A 15,180-nucleotide genomic window follows, 5' to 3' on the forward strand; every position below is an offset into this window, starting at 1 on the left:
GTATGTATTAACAAAAATGACTAACTTTATTAGTTGTCACTTCTACTGAACTACATTTAAATTGAATCACTTCATTTACTCTTCTGTGACAACTTATCTGTAGGTATTTGTTTCCGTAATTACCAAAAATACCTTTCAGAGTTTCAATTAATTAGTATTTATGATTTATCCATTTACTTTGATGTCCATTTAGTCATTGAAGAAGAAAAACGGTGGTTAAAACTGTTGAAAGTGAAATACAGTTATTTGGTAAAGAAGGGCTTTTTACGTGATAGCATAAATATCTGGAAGTTAACATTTAAAGAAGGAAAACAAAGCACTGCTTAGAGCTGACTCTGCAAATACTGTGCCCTGTATGTTATGAAAACCAAAAAATAGAAATATTAGAATAGAGCAAAAGAGTAGCATCTTTTAGGTGATTTTTTTTCTATGAAAGCTCCGTTCTTTGTGATTTAGGAAAATCATTTTTAATCTCTACTAATGAATGCAATGCTACTGTGAGGATGAAAGGCCACTGTGCATTGAAATGTGAATGGACCTGAAACAAGTAAATTTTTATAGCACACAAAAATTCTGTCAAGTAGTATAAAGAATAAAAACATCTTTCTTTCAAAGAAATTTTGAATCACTTGAATTAAGTATGTTTTTGTTTTTGTTTTTAGGCAGCTTGATTGTAGTTTTCTCTGGAGGCAAAGATGATTATCTCTTTTATCAAATTTTATTGTGTCCATCATCTAAAGTATTGCATGTGACAAGTTGAGATTTTATATAAGTATATCCTAAACACTGCATGGTACATGCTTACACTAAAATGTTATTTGTATATTATCTGAAATTCAGATTTAACTGGTCATCCTGTGCTTTATCTGGGAACGATAATGGTAGGAAGATGCATAAAATGACCTCTTTTTTTTCTCAAGTGCATGAAGAGAATGCTCTCCAGTTGGCAGCAGAGTATAGAATTTAAATGAATGCAAGTATATTTGTGGTGTCTTTTAAATTAGTTTGGCTTAACGTGGCTGTAGCTAGAAGTTCTAGTTTTTAGATAATGAAGAATTTATTCAGGGGACCACTCCAAATATACCATCTGCAAAATACCTATGCATTTCTTAATATTTCTCTGCTGCTTTATGACTCTATGTATTAAGTCTAGTGTTCCCAGAGCTATGGTGGTTCATTCCTTTGGTTATTAAGCAGATATTTACTGACTGTCTGGATGTTCTGGGTGGGAGTGGAAGGGATACACAGATGCATGGGCTTTGATCTTGATTTTAAGGCAATTACTATGTAACTGTGTAAGACATTGATGGTTATTTGGTAAATGAGAGCTTTTTAAGTGATGAAATAAATCTTTTTATGCCATCACTTAAATCAAAGGTCATTTTAATAAAAGACAATGTGAAAAAAAGTCCTCAGGGAATGACACAGTTTCAGAGCATCTCAGAGGATGGTAGGTTTACTCTTGGGGTGAGTCATTTGGGAAGTCTTTATGGATGAGAAGGTAGTTAAGGTAGGTCTTGAGAAGTGGAGGGAAAGTTCCCTGAACCTCTTTAAGGTTTTCATATTGCTGCTGATAAAATGAAATGCATTAAGTAGATCAGAGCAGAGTCCAAACTAATGTAGTTTGTCAATGACTAAACTTTTATTCTTCAATAATAGTTCTTATACTAGGGATGAAAATAACCTTTAGGGAGACATGGTATTATGTTGAAGGTCTTTTCAGTTATCATTGAACCAAGAGTGACACAAGTCAGAGGACATGCCCAAATCTTTTAGGAAATCCTTCCCAAACGAGCCAGTAACATTGCATCAACTCCCAAACAGCATACATGGACAAGAGCTAAAATACTATGCCACGCCCTGCATATTATTTTATGAATTGACTCCTCTATGATTCATGTTCTTCTTTTATGAAGTAGGGATGGAAATAGGTACTTTGTGTGCTTGTTGTATAATAATATATATAAATGACCTAGCACTAAAATTGCTGAAAGGTAATCCCCAAAGAATGAAATAAAGAGATGGATTACTGTTTGGGGATTATGCTTGACAATGTCGTGTTTACAGTTTTAGCTTACAGAGCTGTTAGGGGGATGATTCTCATAGGTGGGAGTGTGTGCTTTAAGAGGGAAAATCTTGTTGCTCATCATCAGTAATTCATTTGGGAATGTTCTATCAAGTACTGAGTATGTATACTGAGAGTTTATTCCAGTCTAATTCTCATCTTGATGTTATTTCTGACCATGGCTTCAGGACTCTTGCTATTTAAGATGTAGTCTGGACCCAGCAACATCATCTGGGATTTTGAAAGAAATGGAGACTATTGGGTACCACCCCAGACTTCTAGAATCAGAATCTGAATTTTAACAATATTCCCAGGTGATTCTTCTGTATGGTAGGGCTTGAGACACATTGCTCTAGGTGTTAGTATTGTTGATTGAAAAGAGTATATTGCTCCCAGCTTTCGAAAGGTGTGTAATATATTCTTAATATATTTCCTATCATTTATATGACTGATACTGTAGAGAGAACGAAGACCTTCAGATCTCCAGAATATTATGCAGCAAATTACCTTTTATGCCTCATCGGGTGGTATTCAATGGCCTGAAAGACAGAGCAGTTTAGCAGTTTACTGCTTAATTGTCAAGCTTTACTTTCTTTTCATTAATAGTAGTCACGTGCAGAATCTTATGATTCTGAGTAACAAAGATAGGGCATTAGCTGTGTTTTATTAGAGTCCAATGGGTAAAGGATGCCTTGTGTTCTCGTTACGTTGTTTTGAACCAGGATATATCTACAAGGGAGTTTGTAAATAGTCCGTGTAGGGGTAACTTCTGAAGACCTTGCTAAAAATTCAGATTCTTAGGTTATGCCCAGGAGATTCTGATCTTCAATAGGGCAATTAAGAGGCCCTGGAATCTGTATTGCTAAGAACTCCTTTGGTGGCAGCACCGCACGCAACCAGTTTTGCAAACCATTGCTCTAATCAGTCTTATTTCTGACAGTTATAAGATCTTGCCCTCCCTCTCTGTTTTCATTTTTTTAAAATCCCTCATGTTTTCATTTTCAGTATCATCAGCAATTTCATTTGTTTTTATATAAAGTTAAAAATGAAGGCAGCCAAAGATTGAAAAATAAAGCATCAGTCTGGAAGGTAGAGAAGCCCTGCATTCTTGACTTGATGTAAAGGGACAAGACACTGTTTTCTTCACTTTCCTCATCTGTAAGATGGGCTTTATGCTTCAGTGGAATGTGAGATTGTGTATGTGTGAGTGCTTTGAAGTCTTCAAAAGAAAAGTTGTGTGAGTGGAGCTTGTTATTGCCACCTCATTTTAATATCCTTCCTGTTAAAATGTGTTTTTCTTTTCAATGCAAAACGTGGTTCTCACTGAAAACGTATGTCTGCAGTTTCTGTCTCATTTCTGAGCTACACCCATCCTTACTGTCTTCTGCATTTGGAAGGTCTTCCGGCATCTGTATTGTGGAAGGTTTGCCCTGATCAGTCAGGATAAGTGCTCCTCTGTGGGGCAGATCAGAACAGCTTTTGCTGAAACCTGTAACGAGTCAGGGAGTTGTCCCTTGGGATAGGAACTAGAAATTAGAAAATCTGGAAGTCCCAGATCCCCTGTTTCAGAATGATACTCAGTGATGAACTCATGGTCTGGGTCGCACAGACCCATGACTCCTTTTATAATTGGGAGGACATACCAGTCAAATAATAGGTAGAGGTTGGATGTGTTCATCTTCACTTAGAGAAGGGATAGGATGGTTCAGGGACATTTCTAGATTGCAGAATAAGTAGATGTGGAAGGCTCACAATTCTAATTACTGAGATATGTTACTAAGTATATTATGGTTCTAAACCACCTTACTGAATACACTAGCAAAGCATCCCCATCTCTGAAGACTTTAATAAAACATAGGTAACGCCCTTTTGATCTTTGCTATTTGGCATTTTAAGATTATGGGTCTATTATAATTGAAAAAAATACAATTTAGAATTGTAGTAAACCGTAAAAATACAAAATACATTATAGTAAAAACACAATTTACAATTCTAGTAAACTTAATTGACTTTTCAATTAAGTAAACTGCTAAACTGCTCCATCTTTCAGGCCATTGAACACTACCAGGTGAAGCAGAAAAGGCATAGAATATATTCTGCGTGGTGCTGTCTTATAAGAAAGGATCTTCTAGGACATAAATTGGCTTTAAGAATGTTGTCTCTCATGGTTAAGGTACATGGAGGAATGAAAAAGATCCACAATTGAAACTGAGGCATTCTGGTTCTAGAGTCTAACTCTTAAGTGAACTAAATTATTCCTCCAATGAGAACTGTGAATCTTCTCTTTTAAAGTAGTCTTATCACATGATACCCTAGTATCTTGTGTTTCTTTTTTCCCTTGTATGTTGATATTTTCTCCTTGTTGCCCTAGAATTAATTGCCTTTTTTATTTCTTGAAATAACATCTCTATGATTCTTTGAAACTTTGTGGGGTGGTGCTCTAGAATTTTGTGTTTTCTCTTTTATATGTTGATGCATTCTCCTTCTCGTTGCCCTGGAATTGTCTTTATTTTTTGAAATAATGGCCCATGTAATGTTCATTCCTTGGAATATTTTTGTACTTGGGCAGAAGTAGCAGTGGCAATTTATAGTCTTAATTTATAGGCAGGGATCCCATCACAGATTTCAAGCAGAGACCCTAGCATGTCAGGAAAACCATGAACTCACCATCACAGGGGGTAGTGAGCTCATTAGAATGGTCTTAGGGTGAAGGTCAATCGGTGCTTGTGAACGTGCTTCCTGAAGTTTGTTTAATATTCATGATCGAATAGATTGCGTGGTATGTTTTCAGTAGGGTATTTCCCAGGTATGTTTTGAGCTATAACCATTCTCATAAATCCATTTTTATCTGTCTGAGCTTCTTAAAGCTAACAATTGGGGGTACAATTTTGAGTTGAGGAGTTTATCTTCCATTGGATCACATTCAAATACAGTTGTGTAGGGAGTTTCTCTGAATGAGGTTCCAAGAGGTTCTCGGTCCTAGATTTTGAGTCTTGCCTGTTGTCCTCCATGACCTTTATTCTATTTGGGGTTTGTTGGCCTTGGCTTTGGTGGCAGAATTTTTACTCGAAGTCTTATACATCCTCTTCCTGAGAGCCTTCTTTCACTTGAGAAAATTAATTTTAACATTGTATTTTTATAGACAATGCATCATTATTTACCATGTGTTGCATTTCCTTTTGTTATATCTATACTACTCAGTGAAGAAGAATAGGGGAAAAGATTGAAAACAACCTTCTCTGAAAAGTAAAAGTTATAAGTCCATACCTATTCAACCAAATGTAAGCTCTTACTGATAAGAAGATAATCATGTACCAAATTAAGTAGTCTCAGCAAATAATTCGCTGAGCTTTTGTTACAGGTCTTAATATCTCTGAATTTTGCTTCTATAAAATAGGAACATTCTTTTGGATTTTCAGCCATGAGGCAGATCTCGCAAGGGAGTGAAGTCATCTAATACAGAAACTATTAGAGTCTCAAAGTATTAAAATGCAAATTTAACCATCCTACCCCTCTGCTTAAAACCTTGCAGTTTCTCCCCTTTGCCTATGAAGACATCTACCTCTTTCCCAACGCTCTTGGTCATCTTCCAGCTTGTTGATTATGATGCCTCCCCTTATTTATTCCTCTCAAGCATTAACAGCCTCTTTCAGTATCTCAGACTTGCTAAAATGTGCTATCCTTTCCCCTTCCTCGTCCTCCAACAAAGATAGCTCCTTTTCATCCTTTGCTTTGATACATCTCCCTCAGAAAAGCCTTCCTGGTGACCTTAAGCAGCCCTTCCACCTCGTTACCATCCCAGTCATTTCATTCTTAGCACGTTATCACTCTTTGTCCTTACATATTTATTTAGAGTCTAATGTGAAGCTTGTCATTCCTGACTAGACTCTAAAGACCAAGTGGACAAAGACTACGTGCCTTGTATTCACCAATGTGTACCCAGTGCCTGGCCGAGTAATATTGCGATGATTATCTACAAATTATACAAAGCTATTTTACAGTGGCTTTAAGTTATAGTTCTCAAAACTTATTTTGTTACTTTAAGTTGGTAACTCCCAACACATTATATCAGTGGAGTTGCAAGTTATTTCACATGATTATTTAATTAGAGGGTCATATGAGGTTTTTAAAGTTAAAGGAAGTATGCCTTATTCTAAGTTATTTGTGTACCTTTCCAGTATGCCTTTTAGGATATAGTGTCTCTGTTCTTCTTTGTTAATCAAACATTTGTCTTAATTTAGCAGTTACTGTTCTGTCTTTAACAGCAGGAGATGCTATGAAATCCAACAATAAGATATCCTTGTTTCATGCTTTATAAAAAGAAAACACACACACACTCTTTTAATGATTAAATTTTTACAGCACCTGTTATGCCGTTTGGCAGGAAACAGAACTCTATTTGTTGAATGTTCTTAAGTCCTTAAAGATAGAAAAAATTTGTTTTTTAAAATTTTGAGCTTCTGATGTATCTTATTTAGAAGATTATGTAGCTTAGTCAACCTTAGAAGATTATGTAGCTCAGTCAACCACATTTCATTGATTAAATGGATTTAAATTTTATGATAGAAAAGAATGTAATCAGTTAGGTAGAATTGATTTTAATATATGTAAAATCTGTACAAAGCAATTCGGCATTTGAAATGTATGTCTCTTTATAGTGAAAAAAAATCTCAGCTTAGTTTAAATAAACAGAAAAAGTCCATTGATGAAATCAGATGGAAAAACATATGACTATCTATTAAGTAATATAGAATGATGATTATCCAGTCATGGTGAAATAATCAGAGCAGTGCTTCAATAATAAAGTAAATCAGGAGTTCCCATTGTGGCTCAAGGGAAAGGAGTCTGACTAGCACCCATGAGGATTTGGGTTCGATCCCTGGCCTCTCTCAGTGGGTTAAAGATCCAGTGTTGCCTTGGGTTAAGGATCCAGTGTTGCCTTGAGCTGTGGTGTAGGTTGCAGATGTGGCTCAGATCCCACATTGCTATGGCTGTGGCTGTGGCATAGGCCAGCAGCTACAGCTCCGATTTGACCCCTAGTCTGGGAACCTCCATATGCCGAGGGTGCGGTCCTAAAAAGACCAAAAAAAAAAAAAAAAAGTCAAATCAGCCAGCTTTAACTGTGAGTTGGCTGGAGTGTGTGCATCTAAGTGTGTCTGTGTGTGCATAGACCTGTTATTGCTCATATGGGAATGGGAATTCCCAAATGGGAATATCGCATTCCTTATATAGAACTGCAAATGCCAGTTCATTACAATGCCAATTTCTGGGTGTTGAGAATATTGTACTTCATTCTACCCGTTACATTACAGGAGATAAAATTCAAGTGCTTAAAGACTATTTCTTTAAGCCCTTCTGAATGCTCGATTTCTAGTGACGGTTTTCTTCCTCTGCAGGAGAGCGCACAGCTGCTACAAATGCCGTCAGTGCAGTTTTACAGCTGCCGAGACTCAGTCACTACTGGAGCACTTCAACACTGTTCACTGCCAGGAACAGGACATCACTACAGCCAACGGCGAGGAGGACAGTCATGCCGTGTCCACCATCAAGGAGGAGCCCAAAATGGACCTCAAGGTCTACAGTCTGCTCAATCCAGACTCTAAAATGGGAGAGCCAGTTTCAGAAAGCGTGGTGAAGAGGGAGAAGCTGGAAGATAAGGATGGGCTGAAAGAAAAAGCTTGGGCTGAGAGTTCAAGTGATGACCTTCGCAGCGTGACTTGGAGAGGGGCAGACATCCTGCGGGGCAGTCCATCCTACACGCAGGCCAGCCTGGGCCTCCTGACCCCTGTGTCCGGCCCCCAAGAGCCCACAAAGACCCTAAGGGATAGCCCCAGTGTGGAAGCAGCCCACCTGGCGCGCCCTCTTTACAGCTTGGCTGTGGAGACCAAGGGGTTCCTGCAGGGGGTGCCAGCGGGCGGAGAGAAGGCGGGCGCCGTCAGCCAGCAGTATCCTGCATCCGGAGAAAGCAAGTCCAAGGATGAGTCCCAGTCCCTGTTACGGGTAGGAAGGTTTCATTTTTTCAGTAATTCTTCTCTCTTGAAGGGGAAATGGGGGTGGGGGACACACACACATTCTCTAGAGTTAGTGTCATATCTTACCAAGTGCAACTAAATGATCTGTATCCTTGGGGAATTTATACGTAAAAAGGCCAAAGTGCTGGAAAGCAGCTCACGTGCCTCTGTGTGTGTGCTGCTGATTGAGTAGGTAGAAACCACTTGTTTCTCATTGCTGTTAGCTCTGACAGAATGTTTGTTAATCATTCCTGGTGATTATGCGAAACAACGAGGCCGCTTTCAGAGAAGGGAGGTTCAGAATCCCAGAAGGATGCACATCTGTTACATTAAAAGAACTACATGACTTCTAAATTTTAAGGTGGTATGACACAGTCTACGGTTAATAGGGGAATTAGCAGAGATTTAAATCGCTAAGAATGCAAAGCCCTTGGTGAGATCTTAATACGGAAATAGAGAGTTTCTTAAAAACCCATGTGGAATTATGTACAGATGACAATGCTCGGTGTTTAGTTGCCAAGAGGAGGGAAAAAATGAGATAGACCTAAGTGTGAATGGTGTGAAGAGCATCCAAAGAAGAGAATCATGCGTTTTATATGTTTGGGCTCTTGAAGGGGAGAAAGACACAGTCCCACATGGAAAAAAACAAAACAAAAGCTCTTTAAGATAAGATCCTTGCTTGCTCTCTTCATGCTGTGTTGAGTGAGCATTTCAAGAAATATTTCAGATTTTGAAAATTCACGAGCTCCTAGTTAAGTGATGCTTTTTTGCCTAAGGCACCACCACTTGGCTGTTTAACCTTGACTCTGAGAAAGTTTTGAGCTTTCTGGATGATTTCAAAGCTTTGTTCCTACATGGAAGGTAGGATCAGAAACCAGCTAACCTTGACAAAAGAGCTGGTTAGGAAATACAGTTCCACCAGCACAGTCCTTTGACCTGGAGGTGAAAGACCACTGAGTTCTCTCTGGATGCATTCTGGGGGAAAAAAAAATGCTCTATCCAATGTCTGCTTGGCTACTCTGCTGTCATTCCTGCAGATTCTCTGAAGCCTGTCAGTGCTTCTCTGTGTTTTTCTGGTGGGGTTGAGAAACACGCCTTTGAGGAGCACAGTTAATTATAAAAGCTGTTACCTTTCCCATCTGCAGTCATGCCCCAGAGCTAAGAGAAGGGCTTGAATGCTGAGGAGGAGATGCCTCCTGTACCCTGAGAAACAAAGAATCCTTCCTGCCTGGAAGGAGCAAGTTTATCAAAAGTAACTTTGGAAAGAAGAGAAATAGTTCTTGTGCTTTTCAAGTGGGTGTTCAAATTAGGGAACTCCTTTCATGTATTATGCATTTTTTTATCATTGTAAATGCTCATCATTTTCTTAGCATGTCAGGACTCTTCTGGTCTGAAGTGGCTCTTATGATTTCTGGTTATAAGGCAAGAATGACATGTCCTCAGATTTTTAAATTTCATGTTGCATCTTGAGAGCATAGCAGAATTGATTGCCTTGCATCTGTATCACTCAAGCGCCCCACTCTTTTTTGCCACTTAAAGTTGTTTTCACCCATGACGTCTTCATTTGATACCAAATTATGTGACTCTTTTAAACTGTTTCTGGAATGTTACCTTTTTTGCCACCATTTGTGTATGCTAAGAATTTGGACTGAGCCATAATTTGTGAAGCAGTGCCGTTGAAAACTTGCATGATAGTTCTGTTCTCTAAACAGGCTGAGGATAATACTTTTCTTTAAAAAAAAAAACAACTTGTTTTTCTTAATTCCTCCACTTCCTTAATTCCCTGACTTCAACTTTCTGTTGCATCATTTCAACTGTCTTTTCAGTTCCTCCGCATTAGCTGCTGAAGTAGGAAATCTTTAGCGAGAGGCTACTTAGGTTCTACAATGTATATAAAATTCCTGACTGTAGGATTTGTGATACTTAAAGGCTATCATCTACTAAATTTTGAGAGCTGACCAATATATATATATTTATGATATATATATGTGATATATTTTAAAGTGTCTTGGATCATTCTGTGATTTTGTGATTATAGTAAAATTTGAATCTTTAAAATTGACATTTTCCTTGCATTGGATAGCGCTTTTGGAAATCACAGGTTTTAAATAGCCATTTGGAATAGGATGTATAGCTAATTTAATTTATTGTGAAATATTTAGTATATTAACAGAGTTAAAAAGTTAGAATGTGCACATATCTTGCTGATCAGCTTTTTAAGAAACCTGAGAGAATTAAGAGGCAGACCCACACTGATTGTGAATTTGACATGAATTCTGCTTCGGTGGTAGAAATTGTTATTGCTAAGTTATCGTAGCAGATACACACTTCTCAGTTCCTTCCTCTGCGCTCAGTCAGGGAAAACTCAATATCACCATCGTATACACTAAGGCAAAAACAAAGTACTTTAATTTTGTAATTTTAGAGGTCTAGGTGTTAGCAAAGGTGTCATGTAAAAATTTATAGATACACAATTGAAATATCAAATACAGTGTACATGGTTGCGATGAAAATACAGTGGTCTGTGTAAGCATATACCTGCAGAATGTAATATTCATATTTGAATTTAAGAAGTAGAATGGACCTTGAAGTTGCCTTGCTGTTTGGCATGTTTGTTTAGAAATAATAAGCATCTTAAGAAATAGAAAATAGGTTTCAAAAGCAATTATTTAATTAAATAATGCATCCCATATAGCGTTAATCGAACAAGTATATTTATAAATACATTTATAAATGTAGTTTCTAGTACTAAAAGTAAAAACTTGATTATCATCTTTGACTACTGTGTAGAGTGATATCGAGAAATAAGTGTGGAAAAATTATCCAACAGAAAATGTTAATTTAAATAGTTCAACATTATGCACGCAAATAACAGAAACATTTTTCAAGAATACGCTGAATGGAGATAGGGTCGTGTCACAACGCACCTGATTATAATGTTGCTTTAGAATATTGGTCTTTTGAATACATGTTTTTAACTGGCTTCAGTTATGAAATTTTGTTGCACCCAGAGTGAGGAAGGAAATATAAGAATCACAGAGAACAGCTCAGGTTTCAAAATATTCTTTAGTTTTCTTCACTTCTTTTTTCTTTTTTTCTGTTTTGTCCATGGGCAGCGTTTGGCTTTCAGTTTTATGTTCGGGGGTAGCTCATTTATGTATATTTTCATTTGGTGAATGTCTTTGGAGTTCCTTTGTTACTAGTATGGAACTGATCTTGTTATTAAAACAAAATCTAAATTGTGTAGGTGACCTGTGTATCGCAGGGGGACACATTGACATAAGCTTCACCTTGTAAATTGCTTCATGAAAACTAGGGTTTTTGTGTGTATCAGTAGTATTTCTATAAAATCATTGTTTTTTTATGAGTAGAATGAAATATTAAACGCTTTAGACTCTTTGCAAGAAATAGTCCAAGTTTATATGTAAATTTTAATTGTTACTCTTTTAAAACTTCCAGAATAGATCTTATAAAACATGAATAAACTCCTGAAAATGTTTGGAAAGCACAGTGTTTAAATTTGGCTCTGTGAAGAGGTCAACATATTTAATATAACCTTGCTAAAAGCAAAGGTTAATTGGTTTTGTGTATTCAAATAAATGTTCCTTCTCATTTTAAACTGAACAGCCCAGTCTAATCAGATCTCAGTATAGTCGGGTGCTTCTCTGATCAGCTTCTTACAGAATTTTTATTTTAACAAAGGTATTTATTTATTTGGTAGATTCTGAAGCAGATGTAACTGCATTTTTTAAAATTATCTTCTGGTTGAGAAATTCTAAGTTTCATTCTTGGAATTAACGTTTTAGATTGGATGTTATAACAACAGAAAGCTTCATCTTTTAACTGATAACCACATTAAAAAGAAAAAAAAAAACACCTGTCATTAAATTTTGCGAAGATTTTCCCAATACCAAGTGCTATTTTTTTTAAAGAAACACAGAAGTATAATTATGTAGTTGGCAAATCTATAGTTTATGTAGTTTGTTGCAAATCAGCATTCATGTAAACTTCTCCATGTCGTGTCAGAAAAGAATGTCACAGTCCGATAACTCATAGGCTCTAAATCTTCCAGAAGTTCAAACACCCCAGTTATCAACCTATCTGATAACATGCATGCACCCAGGGGAAAAAATAAATCTCTTTGTGATTGATTGACATTAGTTTTCAGTGTAAATTTATTTAGGGAAGTTTGTCCATTTTAACATGTACATTTTGCACTGTTTGGTTTTGGCAGAGATGTCTGGCCATGAGCTGTGGAGTGGAGTTTCAAGTTCTGGGAGTTGAGATCCAAGTTGAGCCACTGGCTCAAAGAAAGGGCCTCCCAGGATCCTGTTCATCTGTCTCAGAGAGGGTCGTGATGCTCGCCATCCTCCCAGGAGTGTTGTGCAGCTTAGTTAATTAATGTTTGTCAGGCCATTTGAGATCTTCAGATGCAGGGCTCTAGATAAGGGCAAAGTAGTATGATTATTTGTTCGTTTTGTAAATGTGATACCAAGACGGTACAAAGCAGATGCATTTCTCCCTTTCTTCAGCGGCGTTAAATTTATAGTTTAAAGATTGTTGATACCGGACAGTCTATTGAGATGCAAAAATGTTCTTTTGGGGACAGTCCATTGGCAGCCAAACAAACATTTGAACAAGCAACAGTGTTGAATGCCTTTGCAGCCATTGACAGAAGAGCACAGGAACTTTTCTTAACTAAAGATGATCTCAAATGAAATGTCTGATATTTATTGTTTCGCTTCATGCTTAATGAAAGTAAAAGCAGCTATCATATACATAGGCACTATTGACTTAACACAGTGTTTGGTTGGGTACATAACCATTTTCCTGGCCCCATTTGAATGTTTTACATTTGCAGATATCAAATACCAAAGAGAATGGTCTATACCAGGAAAAATGGGAAATATACACCTCCCTAATCATTAGCTATGCAATAGTAGTTTTTAGGTCATGTCGATAGAATTTCCTTTAGGTAGACAATGATATTTGTTTTGCCTAAGAATAAGATGTTAAAAACCATTTACTCTATCCAGAAATTAGCAATCCTTGTACATTGCTCTGCTTCTACCCTATATGGATGAATTTCTGTTGTCGCCTATTAGAAAAGAATTTAGAAAATTTAAATTCAGGTACATTGTAGATTTATTTTAAAAATAGTCATTCATCACTTAGTTATGTTTAAGAGCAAACATGACCATATTAACTGTTTTTATTAAATAAAAAATCTAGGGAACTTTTTCCTCTCTTTTGTTATTTATCTTTTACATTGGTGTACCGTATTTGACAGTAGATCACAACTAAAACTAATTTGATACGTATATGTTTGGTTTTATTCGTTTACCAATAGGATTGTCTATTACTCTGATTTAAGTGACTTAGAAGAAATACTTTTGAGCACTTGCTCAAGTATTTTTTTAAAAGCTTTTTTTTTTCCTTTTTTTGTAACCTAGGCTATTTGTGAAGTCTGGCATAGTTCTGCTGGCCCCAGTTTCTAAGACAGGGGAAGCAGATGTATCTTGGAGTGAACTGGGCTGTAAGTTGGTAGTTGCTGTGAAATGTTATCCTTCAGCACGGTATCTATTAATTATTTCCTGTATAGCTATCTTTTGCTCAGCTTCCTTTTTTCACAGACTGCGTGAGTCAGAAGATAATAGGGCCCGAAAAGGGACCCCATTGTTGAGTGTTCTTAGGTGTTGGAAGTGGAGAGTACACAGAGGGTGGCCCAAGTTTCAGGAGCACAGATGCAGAATGATTCCAAAGTGTGTCAGCCATGAGCTGGACAGCCTTCATGTCAATCTCGTATTTTTCTGGCAAAGTCCAGTCTTGATGGATTTATCAGAAATGTTGGTTACCTAAAATTTTTTATTTTGGATTTCCATGTGTTTTGTTATTTTCTCCCACCAAAAAAAAAGTTCATAATGTTTCCATTGTCCCTCTGCTACTCTTTCTTCCCTCTGACCGTTAGTGAACTTTCATTAAGTGTTTATAGACAGGGACATCGATTACTAGCATGGTCTACCAGTAAACCCAAGGAAGCTTGGCAAGCAGGATATTGCTGCATCTAGTTGTGCAATTATTAGTTTAAGGAGATGCAAATAGTTTCAGTGAGGTTCCAAGAACCTGTTTCCTTCATTTTGGTGAAGCAGCATTTTCGTTTAGAGATGTTTATAATTAACTACAATTTACAAATAAAATAGAACCTGGAATATGACCTTATTTTGGAAAAAAAATCCATAATACTTTATCTTACGGCATTTTTTATGTTGTTATCAGTCATTAGGAGTAAGGCAAAGGAACCTCACTTTCTTTTTGTTTTTGTAAGTACAGGACATTTGTGATGTGATAAATCGAGTGGTATCATCTTTCATTTGAGAATGATCAAATAGCTCTTGCACATAAATTTACATGTTAGCTTGCCTTTTATTTATTTATTTATTTGCTTACATAATAAATTTTTGGGGTGTACCTAAGGCATGTGGAAGTTCCTGGGCCAGAGATGGAACCCACACCACAGCAGTGACCTGGGCCACTGCAGTGACAACACCAGATATTTAACCCACTGAGCCACACAGGAACTCCAGTAATTTGCCTTTTTCAAAAGAATATCTCAATCTATAAGATTTAATTTGGGCATATTAATTATGAAAAGGATGAATCATTTGTATATCCTAGGAATTTACTTACCCGTAGCATCATGAGTAACCAGAGAAAAACTAAGGATATAGAGATATATTTTTAAAAGGCAAAAGGCGCTGTATGATATTTAAGTGAGGAAATACATGACTGATAACAAATGGTGTCCTGTGTCCAAGTCACTGTCATCTAAATGGGTCATTTAAAATACAAAATAAATTCACTCATAAATGATGCTTGGAGAGTATTATCCTAAAAATCTTTCATTAAGGATTAGCTGTTAAACTAAATAGACTTATTTAGTGATGAATGCAGATAATTAAGGAAAAAGCAAATGATAATCTTTAAGAGCTATTTCTCACATAGCTGAAATATAGCAAATGTCCAATAGCCATATGATGTACTTACCTTGTATTGCCAATGCAGCACAGTTTATTTTGTAGAGAAATTTATTTCCAAGTACAACAC

The 15,180-nt window shown here is 36.7% G+C and overlaps 1 protein-coding gene across 36 annotated transcripts in view; it reads left to right on the forward strand.

The window, feature by feature from the left end:
- Window positions 1-15,180, forward strand: part of TRPS1 (transcriptional repressor GATA binding 1) — a 246,894-nt gene that overhangs the window by 71,744 nt on the left and 159,970 nt on the right. For 33 of the 36 annotated variants that reach the window (XM_021088994.2, XM_085021842.1, XM_085021856.1 and 30 more), the window contains one exon: window positions 7,462-8,065. In XM_021088994.2, the coding sequence (XP_020944653.2) occupies window positions 7,462-8,065 (604 nt within the window). Of the gene's footprint in view, window positions 1-7,461; window positions 14,932-15,180 lie in introns of those variants that run through there. The other 3 variants (XM_085021857.1, XM_085021858.1, XM_085021860.1) reach the window with 2 other exon arrangements.

This window comes from Sus scrofa, chromosome 4 (assembly GCF_054392235.1).
Source record: "Sus scrofa isolate SSC_HxYL_T2T_F1_AM1 chromosome 4, Sscrofa_HxYL_maternal_Yorkshire_Landrace_v2.0, whole genome shotgun sequence".
Taxonomy (NCBI): domain Eukaryota; kingdom Metazoa; phylum Chordata; class Mammalia; order Artiodactyla; family Suidae; genus Sus; species Sus scrofa.